Here is a 23249-nt window from a genome sequence, read left to right on the forward strand (position 1 = left end):
TAACCATCCATTTTTACTAACAAGTTAGGCAACTAGAATTTAGAAATATCCTAACACTCAATATACGGGTATTTTATTATGAAGTGCTGTAGGTTCTCAGATAATTATCCATTCTCACTCATTAACTATATCACAGGCTCTTTATAAAATACATTAAAAAAATACCAGGGAAGATGTAAAAATTAGCCAACTATCTCATATCCTATTATTCCAGTTATTATTAGAGGTTTTGTTTTGCTTTGTTTTGTTTCTAACTTTTCTAGTATCCTTCAGATTTTTTTTTTATCAGTAACCATGGAGAAACCATCTTTACCCCTCTTCTCAATGCTTTTCTTGTGCGTGAAAAAAAAAAAGTAGTAATAGAAAGAGAGATAAGTATATATGTAATTTTTTCTTGTCCTTTGAAGCCAGTAAGGGATCTAAATTCAGTATATCCACATATGTACGTATTTAATATTTTAATGGTCTTTCTTGAAAGATGATGCTGTATTCAGGCATTTAGTTCTATAAAAAGTCAGGTCTGTACAAAACCTCCTAAACCTGTTTAGAAAACTGTTCTCACAAATATTGATAGCTAATAACTTTTATTAATCACTTAAGGCTTTTGTTGTTTGTTTGCTTATTTAAAGCACCCTGTGGAGGCAATTTAACAGGATCATCAGGCTTTATTCTTTCGCCAAACTTCCCTCATCCATATCCCCACAGCAGGGACTGTGATTGGACCATCACTGTCAACACAGACTATGTTATCTCCTTGGCATTTATCAGGTGAGTACCTATACATTTCCACATTTAAAAAATCTTTTTGTCATTGCTTTAGCATTTGCTTAGGCAAATTTTTATTTGTATATGTGACATTTTTTATTATTGTTTACTAATTCCAATACTGATACTTCGCAATCAACAGTTTACAAATCTTTGTATAATAGCAGAGATGCCAATGTGGTTCTGAAAGCTAGTGGGTGATCATCTTCACCAGATTCCAGTGTAGAGGAAACATGTTAAAGGTCGAGTGGTTTATCGATTCTCATGAAATGTGATCTCTTTATAACCTTTCCTCCCTCCTGTATTACCATCACTGGTTCAGAAAATTCAGTTTTTCCTTAACTTCAGGATTAAAAGGTCAATAATTCAAGAATTTTTTTCTCCCATGTGTACACCATATTTTCTAAGCATCTGAACATCCATATGTGCAGCACTATATAGTCTTCTTACCACTCTCACTGGTGGTCTTATTAAATCAAGCTGACAAAGAGGAATTTGTTGGATCATTTCCAGATTTCTTAGCAAAACTTGTTCCATGATAGAACTTTACATGGGAATATTTTAAAATTTACATTTGTTGTTTAGCCCTGCAATTAATAGCAAGTTAGCTTAGAACTAACTGAAGAATACGGCTGCTTGTGTGGGAAAGAAAGTAGCTGAGTTTGAGCCCTAGCTCTGCCACTGTCATCTGTGTTACCTTGGGTAAGCTATTTATCTGAATAAGCCTCTGTTTTCTCACATAAAGCTAATAGCTATTATCACAAACCTGGACCTAACTCTTCCCCTAGAGGTTTCAATGAGAGTGTTGGACATCAGCAAATCAAAGAGTTCCTAAGTAGACACGTTACTAATCTTCAGTGTCTAAGACCGATGTATGTAGTCTCTAGTAACACAATCCCTCCTCCTGCTAGTGTGTTAAAGCGGCTTGGTATTTATATAAAATGTGGAGCTTAAAAATGCATTTTTTCTAACATTGAAGCTAGGTTTGAAAATTTAACTTTGGGTGGTGAACACACAATGCAATATACATATGACGTATTATTAGATCATACACTTGAAACTATATGATTTTATTAACCAATGTCACCCGATTATTTTAATAAAAAATAAAAAAAATTAAAGAAAAGATAGTTCGAACTCATGAAAATTTAACTGTAAATATATAGAATTTTTGTTTCTATAATTTATAGTGATATAGTGATAATTGGTAATAAAAAGCAACAGTGATGATGTTAGTTATATGCCGAAACCCAGTTATGACACAGCTCCCTGAGATAAGTATAATTATTACTCCCATTTTACAATTGAGAAAATGTCAGTACTGACATTAGAAATGATAAAATGTATGATTCAGGACTTAGTTTACTTATAAAATTGTTCTAGTTAGTAAATGAGTGGTAGAAGGCTGTATTAATGAAGTACATAACCTAAATTTGACTTCCAGCTGTGTCATTTGATAGACGACCTTAAGGAGGCCACTGACATTCCAGGGCCTCAGTGTACCCGTTGGGAAAATAGAAATAGTAAACCCTCCCTTATACCACAGGATTATTGACAAGACCACGTTAATATTTATGAAAGTGCTTGTAAAATAAAATATACTCTTAGAATGTACTATCTCTTCAGTTTTTCAGGATAGTAATCCTTATAGCTAAGATTATAAGATTTTCTAGACAAAAAGGCTTTTTTTTTGTTTTATCATCATTTCAAAGAAGTTACAAATCAATATTTTGACTTTTTTTTTTATTGAACCCCAAACTAGAATTAAAAAGAAATCTACTGCAATTCATTGTTAAGTAGGCATTTGGCCTTCCAAGGATAATACATACACTGTCACATCATTTACAAAACACTTATTTCTAGTGATTCTTCCAACACTGGGATAGATAAAGAAGTTCTAATTCTTGTGAAATCTTAATGTTGAAAGAGATGAAGTTCAGAAAGCTTGTGTTTTAGTCCAAGACAAGGATAGAAAGTTATAAAATAAGGCCTTAGCCTCTAATCTCCGCTATATTATAGCAAAACTTACCGAAATTTAGACCTCATATCCACTGAAAGGTTTTAAGAACAATTAATTGAATTAGATTTGTGAAACTACTGAATAAATTAAAACAAAATATAACAATGTGGTGGTCCTGCAGTTTTGTCATGTTACAGGGTACCCTTATACATGGAAAAGTTGGGAATCTCTGAATTATCCCAGTCTTTCTTCGTCACAATTTATGTACACGTAAGCTAACTGGATTCCTCTCTTTCACACATGCATACACAAAGGATTAGAATGGTGGAAACTTAACCTCTATAAATCCAGTAGATTTGGAAATAATATCTCCTACCTAAGAAGTTTCTTATTCAGATGCAATGAAAATAAAACTTCACACAATAGTTTCTCTGCTAATGGATGTTCAACAATTGCAAGCTTTACTGATTTTATCACAAACTTGTTGACTTTTCTTAATGACCCAGTTGAGTTCATCCTTTTCTTTGTCACAGTATGAATTAGGTAATAGAAAGATAAATGATTGCATATCTTCTGCCTTCTAAATATGTGAGTTCTATAATCATTATGGGACAATTCTCATACTTTTGAAAGTTAAGGCAAGTTTATTATGTAAATTTAGCAATGTTAAAATATTGATTTGAATATTTTACATGCTAAAATGTTCTTATTCCTACATTATTTAATTTTGACAAATAGTGTATTGATTTGATTTCTCCTACATTAAGTTCTAAAAGAAGAAAATATATTTATTTTCAGAAAAAAGAATACGTAATGCAGTATGCAGTATTTCATTTGAGTAATTTAAATGCAAATTTTGTGTTTCAAACTTTTGTTTGAATCTGATATGTGGAGTTGAATTTTAAAACAGCAAATCTACTCATTAATTTTGAAGTTCATGGCAAATAGTACCATTGACAAAGAAAAAAGAGATTGTGTTTCTGATGCAAAGTATTTGAATGAAAAAATTTGAAAAATAGATGCTGTCCTCTACATTTTACTGGCATAAAGTAATTACCTAAGGATATATAGTTTAACAATGGCAGAAGCAGAGCTTGAACCTACATCTCTGACTACAACTCCTATACTCTTTTGTTAACTAAACTATTTGCCTTACAATCATTTGTATTCTCTGTGTAGATACATGCCAACTTAGAAATATTTGAAAATATCTAGATGTCTTTTTTCTTTTCCACCACTGATTTGATATTCATATTCACCATTTTCAGAATAACTTATTTTGACGAGGTCAGTTGTAATTTTTAAAGATATTTACTGAATTAATATATGATTATATGATTTAAACTTACTACCTTACCAATAACCGTTCTACTTCCTTCTCTTCCTTCTTTCTCTGTCTCTGTTTCTTTTTTTTTTTTAGTTTTAGCATAGAACCAAACTATGACTTCCTCTATATATATGATGGACCAGACAGTAATAGCCCACTAATTGGAAGTTTTCAAGACAGCAAGTTACCAGAGAGAATAGAAAGCAGCTCAAATTCTATGCATTTGGCTTTTCGGAGTGATGGATCTGTTAGTTACACTGGATTTCATTTAGAATATAAAGGTAAATGAGAACATTTGATTTTAACATCATGATTTAAATTGTATTTTATACAGGAGGGAAATTTTGCATTGGCCATTGTCAGTGGTTATATGTGCAATTCTTAGCGCAGGCTACCTACAATTCATCTCATAAAAGAGCTCTCACTGTAGACTTTTCCCATCAGTGAGAAGGAAATTAATATTTCCCTAATTACTACCAAAGGAAATGTATCAGCAAACAAATTAGCAATTTAGTATACTCTGAGAGTTGGCTGAAACCACAAAATATTTTTTTTAAAAAACCTTTTCTTTGGAAGCTGAAGATTCATTTAAATATCTTCTAATCAGAGACTATCAGTGATAAAGAGAACAAAATACAGTGATAATCATGTTTCAGGAAATTTCTAAAGATATTTGAATGTGTCGATATTCAGAATTAAAATGCAGTGATTATTATAGCATTTTAGAATATTTCTGCAAGTATTTAAATGAATAAATATTATAATGCCTATGGATGTTTCTAAATATATTTTTAGTAAGTTTTATGCTCACTGACTATAAGAACAAATTAGATCTTAGTTGTTCATAGTTAATTTTTTTTTTTTATCAATGATTGAGGTCCTAAAGGACATGCTGATAATTCATCTCAAGTTATCGAGTTCTAAAAATACATTTTTTTGCATTTGTCATGGGAACAAGGGTTTGTTTCTTTAAGGCTATCACAAGAAGTCAGGGTAAATTCCACAACTTCACATTGCATAGGTTAAGGAAGGCTTTTTTAGGGAAAGGAAAAACTCACAAGTCGGCAAGATGTAGATGCTTGAAGTCGTCCAATATCTCTATCATTCCTTGGAAATGCATGCAAGGGCCAAGATACCCACTAGACGTGAGCAGGGTGTGGATTTCATCCCAATGAGAGATTGAGCCCTCAATGGGACTCTCATCTGACAAAGGAAAGTAAGAAATGGCCTTTCGGTAGGAGAATATACAAGCTGCTTGGTACCAGACAGTGAGGATTTAGAGTGCCAGCTATTTATTGGGACTGTCCGCAAATGCTAGCTGCTCCTAAACCAGGGGACCCTAGGGAAGCTTAAACCTTATGATCGTGGGCTAGGAAGTGTTGGTCTTATGGAGAGTTGAAGTTGAGCACTCTGTCAATCTCTTCAATTGCAAGAGGTTCCCCACACCATATTCCAGGACCCAGCTAGCTGGCAATCCAGGCAAATTATAATGAGCACTCAAGGCCCTTTTCAGACAGCCTACTTTTTTCATGACAGTATCTTCGTAATTCTGTGTTGCTTATCTTTTCTGTGTATGTATACTTGTATAAATTTTTATATTTTCTATCATGTGTACATCCTTTATACTATTTTCCTAATTTAAAAAATTTTCATCATGTATATATCCTTATGAAAATTTCCTTTTACATTGTTTTTGAGATTCATCAATGATAGATACATGTATGTTTAGTTCATTAATTTTTTATGATATTCTATCATATGACTGTAATATAGTTAATATATAAATTATTCTGATAGATACTTGTTTTTTTTCAGTTTTTCACTACCAGAAATGAATTATGATGATTTTAACATTCTTTTACATGCCTTCTTGAATATATTCATGAGTCTCTCTAAGATATTTATATACCTAGGAATGGGATTATTGGGTCAAAGGTTATGAACCTCTGGAATGTAACTCCATATTGCCAAATTACTCCCAGAAGAAGTTTCTCAATTTATGTTCTCAATATCTGATAAAACATTTCAGAAACTCCACATTTTTAATTGAGATACAATTGACATATAACATAGTTTTAGATGGAAAACATGATGATTCGATATATGTATATATTATAAAATGATTACCACGACAATTTAGGCAGCACCCATCACCACGCATAGTTACAGTTCTTTATTTTTTATGATGAGAACTTTTAAGATCTGTTTTCTTAGCAACTTTCAAATATGCAATACAGTATTAACTACAGTCACTATGCTGTACATTATAACCTCAGTACTTATTTATCTTATAACTAGAAGTTTGTACCCTTTGATTACCTTTACCTATTTTCACTTACCCTTGACCCCAGCCTCTGGCACCCACCAATCTGTTCTCTGTATCTACGAGTTTGGTTTGTTTGTTTGTTTGTTTGTTTGTTTAGATTGCACATATAAGTGAGATCACACAGTATTTGTCTTTCCTGTCTGACTTATTCCACTTAACATAATGCCCTTGAGGTCCCTCTGTGTTTTCACAAATGGTAGTATTTCCTTCCTTTTTTATGGCTGAATAATAGTTCATTGTGTGTGCACACACACGCCTATACACACACATACACACCCTCAGTTTCTTTATTCATTCAGCTGTTAATGGACACTTAGGTAGTTTCCATATCTTTGTTATTGTAAATAATGCTGCAGTTAAAATGGAGGTGCAGGTATCTTTTCAAGATGGTAATTTTGAGAAATGACGTTTTTGAAAATCCCCGTGTTTTTTTTCACACTCAAAAGTTGTCAGTCTCATGGGTGTTAAATATTATGTCATTGTCATTTTTACTGCCTTTTCCTTAATTACTATTAAGTTGAGCTTCATTTCCTCTTTTGCATACTGAAGTTTTCTTTTTGGAAATTGCATATTCCCATTGTTGTACATTTTTTAAATCAGTCGTCTGTTTCTTTTTTTATTAGTAGGAAATATTTTTAGTATTGTGAATATTATTTCTTTATCTATTATCTCTGTTGCAGTAAAAATTTTCCCACCATCTTTGGCAAGTTATTTTACTTTATTTCTGGTTTCTTTTGCTGTACAAAAATTTAAAAATCAATATCAATAGTTAATCTTGTCTGTTTTTCATGGTCTGCTTTTTAGGCCTTGATTTAAAAATACTTTCTTATTATTAGGTCATAAAAGCATTTTTCTAAAGTAAAGTTTTAAAGCTTTGTTTTTCATCTTTAATATCTTTCATGTATGTGAACTTTATTTTTACGTAAGCTAGGAATCTAATTTTATTGTTTCCATGTGGATAATCAGTTGCCCTAAAACCATTTATTGAAAGATATTTCTGCTGCTGTCAAATATCAAGATTCTATATGTCTACATCAGAATTCTGTATTGTGTTTTCCTTGCCTATTTTTCTATCTCCAGGCCAATACTTCTCTGAACTTAACTATTGTAACTTTAAAATAAGTCGCAATATGAAGTAGGCAGAGTGCACCACCTTATTCTTCAAAATTGTCTTGTTGTCTGTTAACCTTTTGAACTTTTATTTTGATTTTTGAATTAAGCTTCTTTTCACCTGTTGAATTTGATTAGTACTAGATTGAATTTACAAGTTATTTGGAAGTAAATTGAAGTATGTGTATTTAATCTTCCTATCTATTACGACACACCTCTCAATTTAATTGTAGCTTTCAGTAATGGTTTATAATTTTCTTCATAAAAATTTTCTCATCTAATTCTTAAATGTCTTGTAGTTGCTATTGCAATTAAGTGATATTTTTATTATTAGGTTTCACTGTCTTTCGCTAATAGTCAGGCCACAATGGAGCTTTATAATTATCTAATATCTACTAAATTCACGTAACTCATTAGTTAACAATAATTTTTTGTAAAGTTTTTGGATTTTCTATACAAACAGTGACAGTTCTGTTTTTTCCAGTCTGTGCATACTTTCTACCCTGCCCTTGGCTTAATGCTCTGAGTAGAAACTTCAGTACCATGTCAGATTGAAACTGAGCCATTATTCTTGTGTCATTGCTGATTTTAAAGAGACTACATCTAAATGTTTTACCTTTAAGTATGATGTTTGCTGTTAATTGAGGGCAATGTTATAAGGGCTAACTTTTTTTTAACTCATTATTTTTAGAGATATTTTAAAGTTATTTACATAAAACTGTCATTCGCCTCTATTAGTGAAGAAGTTTTAACAAATAAGTTGAAGTAATTTGCCCAAAGTCATATGGCAGAGCTAAAATTTGATTCAGGGTAAGCTCCAGAATCCCTACTCTTATTCAAAATGTTATACTACCTAGAGATATTCTTTATCAATTATAGGAAATTCCTTTCTATTCCTGGTTTACTAAAAATTGTTTAATGATGAATAGGATTGAATTTTATCAACTACTTTTACATTAGCTATTGAAAATACATGATTTTCCTTTGTGAGGCTCTTAATGTTATGCTATAATATAGTTTTTCTAACATTAGAACATCTTTATGTTTGTGGGATAAAACCACTTTGTTCATTATTTGTTTTCAATATACTTTGTTGATTTCAGTACACTAAATATTGAATTTCTATAATTATGGTATATAATGTCACAGGTGTATTACCTTCTATTAAAAATGTGAATTATCATTGATCTATTACCATGAGATTACTTTATAATTTTCCTTTCTTATATTGTCCTTGTCCAGTTTTGACCATGAATATACAACTGCCTAACTTTAGGAACATTCTCATTTTTCTAGTATCTAGAATAGTTCGTATAAGATAAAAATCATCTGTTTCTTAAATGTTAACTAGAACTATGTAAAACTATGGATTTGGTGATTTGAGGTAGTTGAATTTTAGTGGTAATAAATCTATTCATGTTTTCTATCTCATCTTAGATTTTTGAAAATCTTTTTCTAAGAATTAGTTATTTTCATTCAAGTTTTCAAATATATTGACATAAAATGTTCACAGCATTCTTTTTATTTGTTGCTATATATTAATATTGTCTAGTATTTTTGTTAATATTGCTTTTAACTATATTATTCATCCCCTTCTATTTTCTCTAGATTTGCTTTTATTTTTTCTAATTTATTGAAATAAATACTTAGCTTATTAATTTTCAGATTTTTTTCTCTTCTAATATGAGCTTTTATGGCTATAAATTTTTCTCTAAGTACCACTTTAGCTGCTTTGCAAAAGATTTAATATGTGGATATTTTAATCATTCAATTCTAAATTTCTTCTAATTGTACTGCACTATTTATTTTTTTTTTTTTTTGGCTTAAGTTACTTAGAGATAATTTCAATGAATTTTAATCTGCATTTAATCATAATTTCTAACTTTCTTGCACTATAGTCAGATATCAGATATATATATGATTCAAATATGTTTTATGACCTCTTATATGGTCAATTTTTATACATATCTCCTGGAGAAAGGAGATATGTATAAAAGGAGATATGTATTTAATTGACGATCTCAGGTTTTTAGATATACCCATTAAATTAAACTGTCTATATTCTTCAAATATTTATCATTTTAAAAATCTACTTGGTCTATCAATTATAGAAAAACTTGAGAAAATCTATTACAATTTTTAAAAATTCATTTTTTCTTAAATTTTGTATTATTTCTTGTTTTATATGTTATGAGAAGCTATTTCCAGGTATATATAAATTCTATTGTTTGGATTTTATTTCAGTGCTTTGAATTTATATTTATTTACTCTTCAGATATTTTTCTTTCTATTCCTTTTGCTTTTTTTGTACTACTGGTTTGAAATTATTCTCCTTTGGTCAAATATTCACAAAATTACCTGATACTTTCTTGTTTATTTGCTTGTTTATTTACTATAAGCACCCAGGTTTACTTCACTAACTCCCTACACATAACTAAAATGCAAACTTCTTAAGAGCAAGAACTCTGTTTATTCGCCACTGTACAATGAGTGCCTTAGAAATTGTTTGATAATTATTTAACGGATTACTTTTGAGGAGCTTAAAGAGGTGTTTTCTCTTTCAACCAAGTCGTAATTAGAATCGCAAAATAATAACCTTATTGAAATGTTATAAACCTTAGAGATACATTTCTGTCCTGCATTTATAAGTGAGAACTTGGCTCTTTAGGTACTACTTAAGTGTACAAGTTGACAGGCTTGTAAATTAGATCTGTGAGAAGGAAAGGGAAGGGAAGGGAAGGGAGAGGAGGACAGGGAGAGAAGGAGAGGAAGGGTGAGAGAGAAAGAAGAGAGAGAGAGGGATTTTGGAAGGAAGGGAAGAGAAGGGAGTGGAGGAGAGAGGAGGGGAAAAGAGAAGAAAGGAAAGGCAAGACGGGAGGTAGGGGTAGAGATAGAGGGAGGAAGGAAAGAAAAAAGAAAGAAAGGAAGAGAGGAAGGAAGGAAAGAAGGAAGGAAGGAAGGAAGGGAGGGAGGGAGGGAGGGAGGGAGAGAGGAGGGAAGGAACTATAAACAGGTCAGTAGAGCTAAGTTCCTTTGGGAATTAGTATTTAGTAAAATATTTCCAGAGATCACTAGAATAAAAGATATATAGGAAAAATGCCAGAAATATTACCATACCTAGGGCAGATGGTGCTAATGGAATGCAGTATTTTTTCTCATGGAAACTAGAGTTGACCTCATGATCCTTTCTTTATATTACATTCCAGGTACCCATTACTAAATCCATGTAATAAGTACTTGAGATAAACCTACTAGCCATTTCAGCTAAATGCATGTTCCTTCCTATTTCTCAGTTTGATATATTTCCATGTCCCATTATTTCCAACTAAAATTTATGCTGCCATAGGAAAAGGACCACTAATGCAAAAATTTTAAAAAGAAATATTATTATGTACTTACTCTATTCTAGATACTATGATTAGCTCTTTTTAATGCATTATCTCTGTCCTTCCCATGAGCGAGTGCACTTATAAATGCAACAAAAATATTAAACTAACACCTTATGAGAGAAATATTGCTGTTTTACAAATGATAAAATTAAGGATCAGATTGTTAAAATAGGTTGTACAAGATGATATAAATTATTATTACCAATACAACTAAGGGCAAATAAAAATAAAAGAGTACAGGCAGAGAAAAATACATAATCGTTTTATGAACTAAGGTCCTATTTTGGACCCTACCATTAATCCTCACCATCCTCAGCTACTATGCCAACAACCATTTAGACAGTTTCACCACAAGGCCTTTTATTCTCCAGATGGTATTTCTTTACAATGTTAGTAATGAGTTCATGGTATTCCTCTAATCCAATCTATTTAATTATTCTGGACTGGTCCTAAAAACCCTATTTCATGGGAAAATTACATCCCCCACTTTAGTGTCTCTAAGGTTTGTCTTTTATCAGCCTCCTTATTTCTTATACTTATTTCAAAAATTTTTACCTTTTTAATTATCTAGTCTCTTAAAGTTAATAAAGTAAAATAGTCTTTATGTTTACCTTTGGCATACACAGACAAATATTTCAGAATTTTCAAAATAAAATATACACCCCCAAAATGACACATGCCTGGATGGAGGTCCTGGATAATAAAACTATTCCCTTTGTCCTTTATTATACATGGACTTCCAGGCATAACCATAGTATTATAATGACAGTATAATGAGCATTAGATTGTGGACACATTAGGGTAGTACCTTCTGCACTGGCATCTGTGGCCAGATTAAACAGGTATAGATTATGGCCCTCCTGTCTTTTGTCTCTGGAGATGCCGGAGGGATTTTCTATTCACCAGTAGGGTGTTCTTTGGGCAGTCTCTGTGCTGGGCCCCTATTCCTGTCTGACTAGCTACCTAACAAGGGGAAGATGTTTTGCTAATTTGGAAGCGATGTCCCAAAGAGTTTAAATCAGGCCTAGTCTCCATTTACCTTCTTGTAATTTCGGTGTGATACAATATTAACATATTTACAAATGAATAAATATTTAGAGTATAAGCAGTGCTCTCATTTGCATTGTTTTGATATTAAGAGCATTTTAGATTATAATGTTGATAAGTATGTCTTAAATATTTATAATTATAATAGTTATATACATATGACTCATGTAGTAGTGAATACAAATAAAAGAATATTTGTATTCTTTTAACAAAATATGTTAATTTTGGTGGAGGAGAAAGAATATATATAGTTTTGTGCTTCAGAAGGGGTCCTCCTGGCAGCTAGTTGGTGCTTTAATTGACAGAGGATGTCAATTTGTAGGCAGCAGTATGTACAATGGATAACTTATGAACCGTAGTTTATATGTGGTATAGGTTAGCCAAGAACTTTAAAAGTATCGTGTTACTTTCTAAATTAACATATATGTTTAAGGTAAGATATAGAGCAACCTATTACATTTCAACTTTACCCTGACATATTCTGGGGGCAATCATTTAATATCCATGGCAGCAATATTTTCCAAAATAAAAGAGCTATATGTATGGTTTATATTTATTCTCAGAAAGCACCCTGGGAGATCGGGCCCTGTGTGAATTCCGGGTTTTCCAATAAGGAGGACCTCTTGGGACTGATCATGATCAGATGAGGCGACTCCAGTTCATACAAAACTTGAAAGGAACTTACTTTTTAGTTGTTGAACTCATGCTAACAGGTTTATGCCTATCCACACAAGTTCACTATTCTGGAAATAATAGGCACTTGGATATTACATACTTTACTCACCTCTCAAAAAACAAAAATAATATGTAACTAATTGTGAACATCCACAGAATGAAATTATTCATAATAATGGTCCCTTCATGAATGTATGCCTATATACAAAATTTATGGGAATAAACTTTGAAGGAAAATTTTATTATCAATAAATATATTTATGGTTCTTATTAGCCCAGAAAAAAATGATTTATAAATCAATAATTAAGCATGAATTAAGCAAACATTATTTAATTATTGCTGTGTCTGGTGCAAAGTATGATAAAAACTTTATAATGATATAGATATTATACTTATGTATATCAACAGCTGTATGTCTTCATGAATAAAATGTAAACAAAAGCATAGTAAAGCTTTAATTTTTCCAACTGAATTATCTTCAAAGTACATTTTTCAGCTCTCAAATGTCAAACTTTTTCATTAAAATAAGCATTTAAATATTTGAAATTCTTGTGGAAAAATTCTGAAATACATTTTATAAAAATGAAAAAAAGCCATAAGTAAGATATAAGCTTTATTGCTTACGCTCACTTCCATCTCCCAGCAGACACCTTCTAATATACTTTATTTGGAAAATATAAGGCAAACAACTTTTTTTATCTTGGGTCTATTCAGTAAGCAAACTACTATTAAAGCAAATAAAACTAATTATTCATAAAAAAATAATGCTATCAACTTCTGTTTCACAATTAAAAAAAAAAAACTAATGTCATCTTTACGTCTACTGCTTAAAACTTTATATAAGGATTCTCATGTAGCTGTTATGGCATACAGGGCAGTATTATTCATAGAAAGCTATTCACCAAGGGTTTAAAGTATATGTAAACATAACAAATGAGATAAATAGATCCTCTAAAATGAGGCTAGCAATATAAAACTGTTGTACAGGCAGTGTTTTAAATTTGTTAGCTATATTTTCTTTTCCTCAGAAAGAAGAATGTTTGAACTATAGGTTCACTGATATGTCACTGAAACTTTTGTGAAAACTTTGAAGAAGGATAAAGCAAACTTAGAAAAAATGAATATTCGACTGTTAGACTTGTCAAAGAGATTAATGCTTTTGAACAATAATTTCAATCCTTCCTTTTCCCTCAAGAGATTTAGCTCAGTTTCATAAAGGCCAGCTATAAATGCTTGACTGCTGTTCTGACTAAAAATTACATTGTGTTTTCCTGCTTATTTAAGGAAATACTCAGTGTGAGGTTTTATTCTTAAAAATAAACAAACCAATCCCTGCAGCACTAAGGCCCCATTCTTCGTGACTAAATTTAGTATTCACCCTGCTGGTTCTTTCCTGAAAATAAGTTGCGTGAATATTTTATCTGGGAAGAAATATAGTTTCTTGGAATGGGAACCAGTTTTTATAGTGAAGTCTGAATATAAATAGATGGGGTGCAAATTTTGTATGGGTGCACACGCATGTGTGTGTACACAGACACATGTACTTGAGAGAAGATCAAGTTATTTAACTTTGTACTGAAATTCAGGAATGCAATTTATCTGACTAGCACACTCCAACACACTTTTTCCCGATCTTGCCCTTCATCTCTCCTTCACCTGGCCAGCTCATTATCTGTCAGTGCTCAGCTTACATGCAATTCTTCAGAAAGTTTCCTGAATGCTTCCCCTTTTGCAGTGCTCATCACAATTACAAGTATTTATTTAATATAATTCTTTATAGACTTAAATGCCATGAGGGCTAGCGTATTTTGATTGTCTACTGCTATATTTCCAGAGTTAATTAAATAATGGGCTCTTAAGTATTTGCTGGACAAAAGGAAGGAAAATGGCCTTTAATCCTCTGATAGTCTATTGAAATCATTTAAATGTTTGGTTCCACCATTTCCTCTTTAGTTGAATTCCTTTATAGTGTTCTTCCTGAAGCACAAATTTCTCATTATTGTCTATACTTATTGAAGTACTTTGAACTCTGCAAACTTTTATGAATGGGAAAAAATAAATCATTACTGTTGCAATTAATTAGATTTATATATGTTAGAGTACTATAATTTCTGTAATAGCCAACACCAAGATATTGTTGACTTAAATTCCAGTGATGCCATGAGTCATATCTAGAGATACACCTACCTTCTGACATCCTCTTAACATAAGATAAATTCTAATGTAGAAAATCACATTTGTTATCCTAAATTTGTAATGGTCCTTACATTGCGCATTTCTCTATTATTTTTTTTTAAGTAATGTATAATAAAATGGAAGTTTTATTATATATTAAAATGGAAATATTAAAGTATTACCCAAATCTGTTAACAACAAAGTATTCTAGTGCCTATTCCCAAAATGGATGAACTAGTTTTTCTATTTCTCTATTTTCAAAATGTTCTGTCAGTCTCTTTAGATCACTGTCTGGGTCCACGGAAAACAGTTCTTTTGTTGTGAATGGACTTTGCTTTTCCATTTGTCAGGTACTATTAGCTTTGAAAGTGCTTGGCTTTTACAGAGACTGTCTGTCCAAAAAGATATTGGTTTGAATTTTATAAAGATTTTGTTGCTATTTCATAGAAATGTGGGGAATGACTAGAGCAGATAGGTTAAGAAATATGTTTTCAAGGCAGAGCAAGTGTGTTTTACTTTCCTCTTAGTGATTAAATGAATCGAGCTCAACATAGGCAGTAGTATCATTTCTTGGTTCAGTCACATGGAATTGGTATACATTATTTGGTGGGAGATCTTTTAAATAAAGAAATATTAAATAAGAAAATAAGTCCTACTTATTTTTATAATAAAACCATTCATTTGGCTGTATATGTTAAATACTAATTTTAGTGAGAATGCCAGTGAAGAATTTTATTCTCCTACTAATCAATAAGAATTAGCAAAATGTTAGATATGATTAAGGGCTACTTTGTATTTCGAGCACTCAGACAGAATCAGAAAGGATGCTGCTGTTTCCCTTTCCATTTAGAGGTAGAAATTAATAAATCTTAAAGGTTTCAAACAGTACTTTAAAACAATTCATTTAATATCAACACTGTTTTACAGCAAAACTCAGAGAGTCCTGCTTCGATCCAGGCAATATAATGAATGGCACCAGACTTGGAATGGATTATAAATTAGGGTCAACAGTCACCTATTACTGTGATGCTGGTTATGTTCTTCAAGGCTACTCGACACTCACCTGTATCATGGGAGATGATGGAAGACCCGGATGGAATAGAGCGTTACCAAGTTGTCATGGTAAGAAACATATATTTTTGTTTGCTGAGTTTTTTATTATTATAAAGAATCAATAAATGTTTAGTCATTTCTTTAATTTTGAAAAATCAACCATTTAACATACAGCCTACAAATGTAGTATAGAAATATAGAGATTTTATTAAGAATTTTAAAATTGGAGTCAATAAAGACATAGTTTTGGGGAAAGTGCTTACGTTCCCAGGTATCTCTAAAGCAATGTGCACGTGGCAGCAGGTGAGCTCTCTAAGAGCAGCAATATCGCCCGTTCTGTTCATTTGTGTTCAGGACTTAGAAGATTGCCTGAAATCATTAGGTGCTCCGAAAATACTGGCTGAATAAGTGAGGAACTAACACACTGAAACTGATATTTCAGCAAAAGTAGATAAATACAATAACTTAAATATTATCAAGAATTGGTGATAATTTTTTATCTGAAATAACGATATAGAAAAACACATATGTCTCCTAAGAATTAGGTTATCTAAAAGCAATAACCAAGTCAGAGTTGTTCAGGCAGCTCCAGTATCATGAGGAAGACTCAAGGACTCAGAGAGGTGGGGAAAGACCTTAAACTAGTTTCAGAAACATAATATCAGATATGAAAGTTGCCAGATCTGCTACAGCTGGAGTTAGTAAAAGATCAATGCATCAGAACCAGTTTGATGAAGGATCTGACAATGATCATAGCCAGGAGGGGACCTCTGATCTTAGAAAAAGTGTTAGGGAAAAGACATTCAAGAGAAAGAGACAATATTTTTGAGATTAAGGCAGTTACCAGAGAAACACCTGAAACAGAGACATCACCTTCACTTGGGGTGTGGCATTTGCTAAGCAATTAGCTGCAGGACATGAACAGCCTTTATGGAATGGTTTTGAAGTGATCATCCACTGGACACAAAAGGAAAACTGTGGGAGTCCCCAATTAATGATGAAACAGGTTTTGATAACAATGGTTCTTAATTTCGTGAATATGTATTTCTGGGTAAACTCTTGGAGGATTTTTCAAACCAAGGATAAGTTTACTACTTCATGGAACTGCTAACTTGTGTCCATTCCAAAAACCTGTATATGAGTGTTAAACAAAGTCAAACACAGAGAGGTGTAGAAATTATTTTAATGAGAAACGGGACATCCTAAAAGAGAGTTTAAGTGTAGACTATGGAAATTTTAATTTCAATCTATTGGAGATGGATAGTATAACTATATAAAATAATTTTATTAGAAAAAATAATACTGAATGCTCAAAAATCATGTGCTTATATATAACTATATTTATGAGATTAGAGATTCAGTGGAAAAAAAAAAAAGTTCAGTAAGGAGAAAGAAACAATGATATCACTGTGGAAAGTTATCACAGACTTCCTAGTCAGGTGAATGCTTCTATCCATTGTACAAAATTGACACGGGGATATCACCTAGGGCAGTTCACCACCAGTGAGTCATAAAATCAATTCGCTGGGTCATGACCAGCATTTTTATAATCGATATGAAGTTTAATAAAAATAAAGAAAAAGTAGAGAAAACATTATCATTCAAAGAACACAGGATAAACCTTATTTTGTAGAACTTTATTCAGTTATATACATAGAGATAAACAAAATACCATAGCTATACATATACTCGTGTGTGTGTGCATGTAAGTATTTACGTGTATGTTTATGATGATATAAAGCTTATTTCTTACTATAAATTTCAGTGAGAGAAAAAACCAACAACTCTGATCTGATAGTTAAATATGGATTTTTGGTGTCTGATACATATGGGAATTTTTCCTAATTATATAATATATCCATGTATTAGAATTATATGTGTATGACTTCTAACTTAAACACAAAATATTTAACTTCTCTAGGCTTATTATCTCTCATCTCTAAAATAGGAAATATTGAAATTTTTTACTTCCAAGAAAAGGTAGATTTCTACTAAGTTGTCATTCTGCTATTAGAACAGCTGGCTAATTCTCGAATTGGTGGTTTTATCTATCGGAAGATAAAGAGAATAAAAAGAGAAATAATTACTTTGAAGTTAAGTATCTCAAGGAGAAAAAAAAATGATGATGTGGAAGATTAAAAAAATTTAAGATAAAGAGTGATTATATTATCTTAGGATTTAGACCCATACAAAAATCTGTTTATTGTCAAACACACTAAACCTAGAAAAGCACTTCTAAATTTTATGTCAATAATCATTAAGAAACCATGGAAATTTCCAAGGATTAAACAATAACCAAAATCCTGATGGAGAAAACTCAAAGGATACAGAAAATTATTGATCAAAATGATAGGTGTTAAACATTAAGATAAATGATTAAATAGATGGCTTTCAGTTACTTAGGTGGAAAGACAAGTGTACCAGAGTATAGCATGCATTTACTAGGAATGTACCTGCCTAAAATAACCCTGTTCCTTTGCAATAATTTCTGTATTAGTAAGTCATAGCAATGTCAGTATCAGCATAGAATATTCTGTACTACACACAAACAAATTCTTCTAAACCAAAAATATATCATGGAATCAATTATAGCCCAATTTAGTATATTCCATGTTGGTTAAATAGTAGTATCTACAGACTATGAAGAGAAGAATAGACCTGAGTTTCAAATCTTCTCAATGTACCTATGACCTCAGGCAAGCTGAGCCTTGATTTCTAAATCTCTAAAACTGTATAATAGTTTTATTTCACTAGGTTATTGTGAAGACGCAATAAACACAACATATATGGAGGGCCTAGTAAAGTTCCTAGCAAATACTGGCATATTAATATCTGTGATTTTCAATACCATGTTCCAAAAGAAGCATAGCACTAGAAAACATGCCTTGCATGTTATATTTTAGTTGCACTAGTATATTTTTGTCATTTTAATATTAATTAAATCTAATTTATCAATGTTATTTTGTATATGCATATTTACTCCTGAAAATAGCACAGGAGTTCAATATTTTTAAATTTCTTAAGAGAGAAAAAATTTTACCATCAATTAAGTTGGATATCATTTGATTTTTAACCATAGTGCCAACATAAGATGGAAATCAAACGTTATCCAGTGTATGCTTCAAGGTATTGGAAAAAAATTAATATAGACTTATGTTAAAAATAGACTACAACTGATCATTTCTAGTATATTAGAAGGGGAAAAAAAGGCCTGCGTTTTAGAACTAGGTATATTTAATTCTAAACAATGATTTAAAAACAGAAAAAAAACCTGTGCCAGCTATGTAACCTCATTCAATTTATTTATTTTGTATATTTAAGTATGAGATAATATTGTGTAATTTGTAAAGTTATTGAGAGAGTTATAGTAAATAACTTATTTAAAACATTTGGTTCTGTGGCTGTTACTGTCACACAGTAAGGACAGATTAATACATTTTAGATTTTTGATCCAGTTAACACATATCTGTTTTTCCTCAGAGCAATTAGAAATCCAAAATACACAGGATTGGCAGACATTCAAATGAAGTAATTTAAAAGTCAAAAATAGTGTGTAAAGCAAGTGCATTAAAGAAAGAAGAGTTCGTTGTTCATAAGGAAAAATATTTTTAATTAGGATAAGTTTTGTATTTTTTACCAAAGTAAAATATGCATGTGATAACCCAGAAAATAACACAGAATAGCTTACGATTTAAATCAATTTAAAGCAATGGTTATCTGCCCTACCCCCTCTATTCTCCTATTCCTCAGCTGAGTCTTCTAATAATTTCTATTTCTAATTGCTCTAATGGCCCTCTTCGTGACTCTGAATAACATAATGAAGCTCTGTTTCTCAATACATCAATTCTAGACAATATCTATTGATTCCCCTATATAAAAGATAAAGAGTTATGTCACATCCATACCCTCTCTCTTCAGCGTTCCAGAATTATATTCTCTGGTTATTCTAGTAATTGCCTTTGTCAGGTGTTAATTTGCTTATGCCACTATTTCTAAATTCATCAGTGTTTGAGAATTAGCTTGCTAGTCTCTGCTACCTTTCATGCTAAGTCTTACCCACCAATAGGAATTCTGACTAAAGTTTCTAAGAACACAGGCAGGAAATTTTGACCGGTAGGCTTTGCTTTAGAGTATTTAAGTAGGGAGTTGGCTATTAGGCTGTGATCTCTGAGTGCAAAAATAAGGCAATAAGGTTTTTATTTTCGTTTCTTTTACGTAAAAGTAAGCATGACCATACTGTGCAGACTCTTTAAATGCAGCCATATTTTGTCCTTTCTTGTAATGTTACTTTAGTCTCACCCAAAAGACCATGAATTCATGAAGTTTTGGGCTGCATACTACTTTTTATTATGAAACACATTAATTTATACAAGAAGGCTCTTAGTAAATATTTTTGACCTGAATTGAACCATAAGAATTTATAAAATCTATCTGTTTTAGAATACATATTTAGATACATAAATCTATCTGTTTTAGAATACATATTTTTTTTAAAAATCATGGTTTAGGATTAGTGTACATTTTAAATCTGAAGAAAATATTTTTAAGAGCTTATGTTGGACACTGGGGATTATATTTGTGAGAAGTAGATCCAAAATGATAGCATCCTATGGTAAGTCCTGCTCAGTGATGAGAAACCATGTAGTTTATCTCATCAAAATGCCACATATGTTAAAAGATAGTAGAACAGGATATCTGTACCTGCAGTTCACTTTGTGATTAAAAAAATATGTGAAAATAATTCGTACTTTGAAAGCATCTGTTAAAACTCAGTTAATTTAGTTACTATAGACATTGGAATAAAGTAGAAGTCATATATCATACTCTTTCATAATCTGACTCAATATTAGATAAAAGTAATAAAACACAAATACGACTTGTTCCATGTTTTCCTTAATATTTATTATTTGATTTATTTCACCTAATGGCTTTGCATTTGTTTATATAAACACATCTCTTCCCTGATTGAAGGCACCAGTCATTGCTTACCTCTTAGCCTCTCTCCCCACTAATTTCTCTCCTTCCCTATTTCCCATCTCTTCTAAATATAGCAAAGTAGTCTTGAAAGAATCCATCAGATTATATTACATATTTACTCAAAATATATTTTCCTAAAGTGTTTCCTGAAAAGTGTTTTCCTAAATCTGAATAAATGCCAAAGATCTTATAATATAATGCTCTACTTAATCTGCCCGTATACACCCTGTCCTCCCTCTCTACTGTCCTCCCTCTCTACTGTATTTTCCCTGCCTTACATGTCTGGGCTACACCGGCCTCCTCGATGTTTCTTAAAAGCACTGCTCACATTTCTGCATCAGGGCTTTTGCACTTGCTGTTCTTTCTGCCTGAATGTTTTTTCTCCAGCTTTCTGGCTGGCTAGCTCTCTGATTTCCTTCAGGCATATGATCTCTTGTCATTTGAATAGAAAAACCATTCATATTTACCCTCCCCCTGCTGCTTAAAGGTCCCAGGATGGAATCATGAATATCTAAAATTGAAACAATATACCCTGGATAGGGATATGTCTGATGTGTGTAAAAGCCCCAGTTATTTTAGAGCCTTAGAACTTTGAAAAGTAAATCACTAAATTTGAGAGTACTGGCCAAAATACCAATTTGAGGTAAAATTGACATATAATGTCATATTAATTTCAGGTCTACAACATAATGATTCAATATTTGTATATATTGCAAAACGGTCACCACAATAAGTTTAGTTAACATCCATCACCATGCATAGTTACAAAAAGAAAGGTTTTCTTGTGTTTAAGATTTACTATCCTAGCAACTTTCAAATATGCAATACAGTATTATTAATTCTACTCACCACACTGTACATTACATCCTCATGACTTATTTATTTTATAACCAGACCAATGTAATATTCTTGATTTTTTCCATTGTCATAGCATACAATGAACATAAAATTGCTAGATAATTATAATAATAATACCCTAAGAATAAACAAATCTGGAGTGTTAAAGAATCACTAGCTTGCCAGTTATTCTAAAGAAGAAATAGTATCATTCATTCTTTTTTTTCAGGCCTTCAAAAGTACCAATTATATGCTCGGTTCTGCACTGTTAGAGAGAAAAACATGAATTCAGTGTGGCCCTTACCTGTGAAGATTTTACAGTCTGATGAGATACCGACAGATAAGGTCCATTGCTAGAAATAAAAACAGTACTGTGAGCACAGAATGGAGGCTCGTCTGACCTAGTTACAGAGAGAGATCAGGAAAGTCTTCCTTAGGAAAGTGATACCTGAACTAAATCTTAAAATTATAAATAAGAAGGAACCAGATGAATCACAACGCATGACAGGATGGTGTATTTCATACCTAGGGTTTTCAGCATATGTGAACGTGGAGAAGCAAGAGTCAACAGGAAATTTTGGGTAGAAATTAAAGCAATATCTTTGCATTTCATTTTGCATGGAATATAAACATCTTAATAGATACAGGCAGTGTGAACTAACTTCTTTTGAAAATCTGCAACATTATTTTTAATACCTTTGTTTCATTCATGCCAACATAAATCCTGGATTCTGGAGGAAAAAAAACGAAGTAAATAACTCAATCACTCATGACCTATAAAGCATTAACATGAATGTTACACTTAGACATCCAGTAGTCATCTGGCACCATTCTTTGTTCAGCTTCCAGCTTTATGTGAAATGTTAAAGTTTTTGAAAGGAGGGCCCTCTTACTCTATGAGCGGAAGAGAAAGCTTTGAAGCCAACAAACCAAAAAATAAAAATTTCATTTAGTAATATAGCTTTCTAAGTTTAAAGTTATCTCTGATTAGTAACCTCATATGCCCTACTTCTAAGTAATCATATTGTTAGACTGTATGAAGAAATAAATAACTGAACTTTTATTCCAGATCTTCTGCTTAAATAGAATGACTTGCCTTGAGCTAATTCCTTATTGCAAATGTCCTTGAAATTTATGATATTTTGAAATGTGAAACAAGTTTAGAGTCCCATTCCATTTTAAAGATATATGGAGATTATCTAGTCAAATATACTGAACCATTAACATTTGATCTCATTTAAATATTGATATAAATTATCTAGACGAAAGTTTTATAAAAAAGATCTAGTGGTAAACAATTTCTGAATATCATCAAATATATGCCTTTCATCAGCTACTTAGACATAATTTACAGATTATGTGTCAGAACTGTGTTCTACGAAGTGTACCATGTTTTGTATTGAAGCAAATAAAAGTAGTATTAAGGTAAAGCTAAAGTATATTTCATGTTCATAGGATGGAAGAAAGTATTATATAAAAGGAAATGGGAAGAGAAGCTGATGTTATTGAACACCTGCTATTTTCCAGTCACTCCTATGTACATTATCACTCCAGTTGGCCTCTTGCCTGCTAGTCTGGAGAGTCATTAATGTTGTTATAAATAAATT

At 31.7% G+C, this 23249-nt stretch overlaps 1 protein-coding gene and 1 pseudogene across 1 annotated transcript in view; both read left to right on the forward strand.

The window, feature by feature from the left end:
• CSMD3 (CUB and Sushi multiple domains 3) overlaps positions 1–23249 on the forward strand; it is a 1016080-nt gene that overhangs the window by 773939 nt on the left and 218892 nt on the right. Inside the window, exons 29-31 of the mRNA XM_006916698.2 lie at positions 630–768; positions 4146–4333; positions 15703–15897. Of these exons, the coding sequence (XP_006916760.1) occupies positions 630–768; positions 4146–4333; positions 15703–15897 (522 nt within the window). The remainder of the gene's footprint in view (positions 1–629; positions 769–4145; positions 4334–15702; positions 15898–23249) is intronic.
• LOC102883929 lies at positions 16114–17105 on the forward strand (annotated as a pseudogene).

This window comes from Pteropus alecto, unplaced genomic scaffold, assembly GCF_000325575.1.
Source record: "Pteropus alecto unplaced genomic scaffold, ASM32557v1 scaffold164, whole genome shotgun sequence".
In the NCBI taxonomy this organism is placed as follows: domain Eukaryota; kingdom Metazoa; phylum Chordata; class Mammalia; order Chiroptera; family Pteropodidae; genus Pteropus; species Pteropus alecto.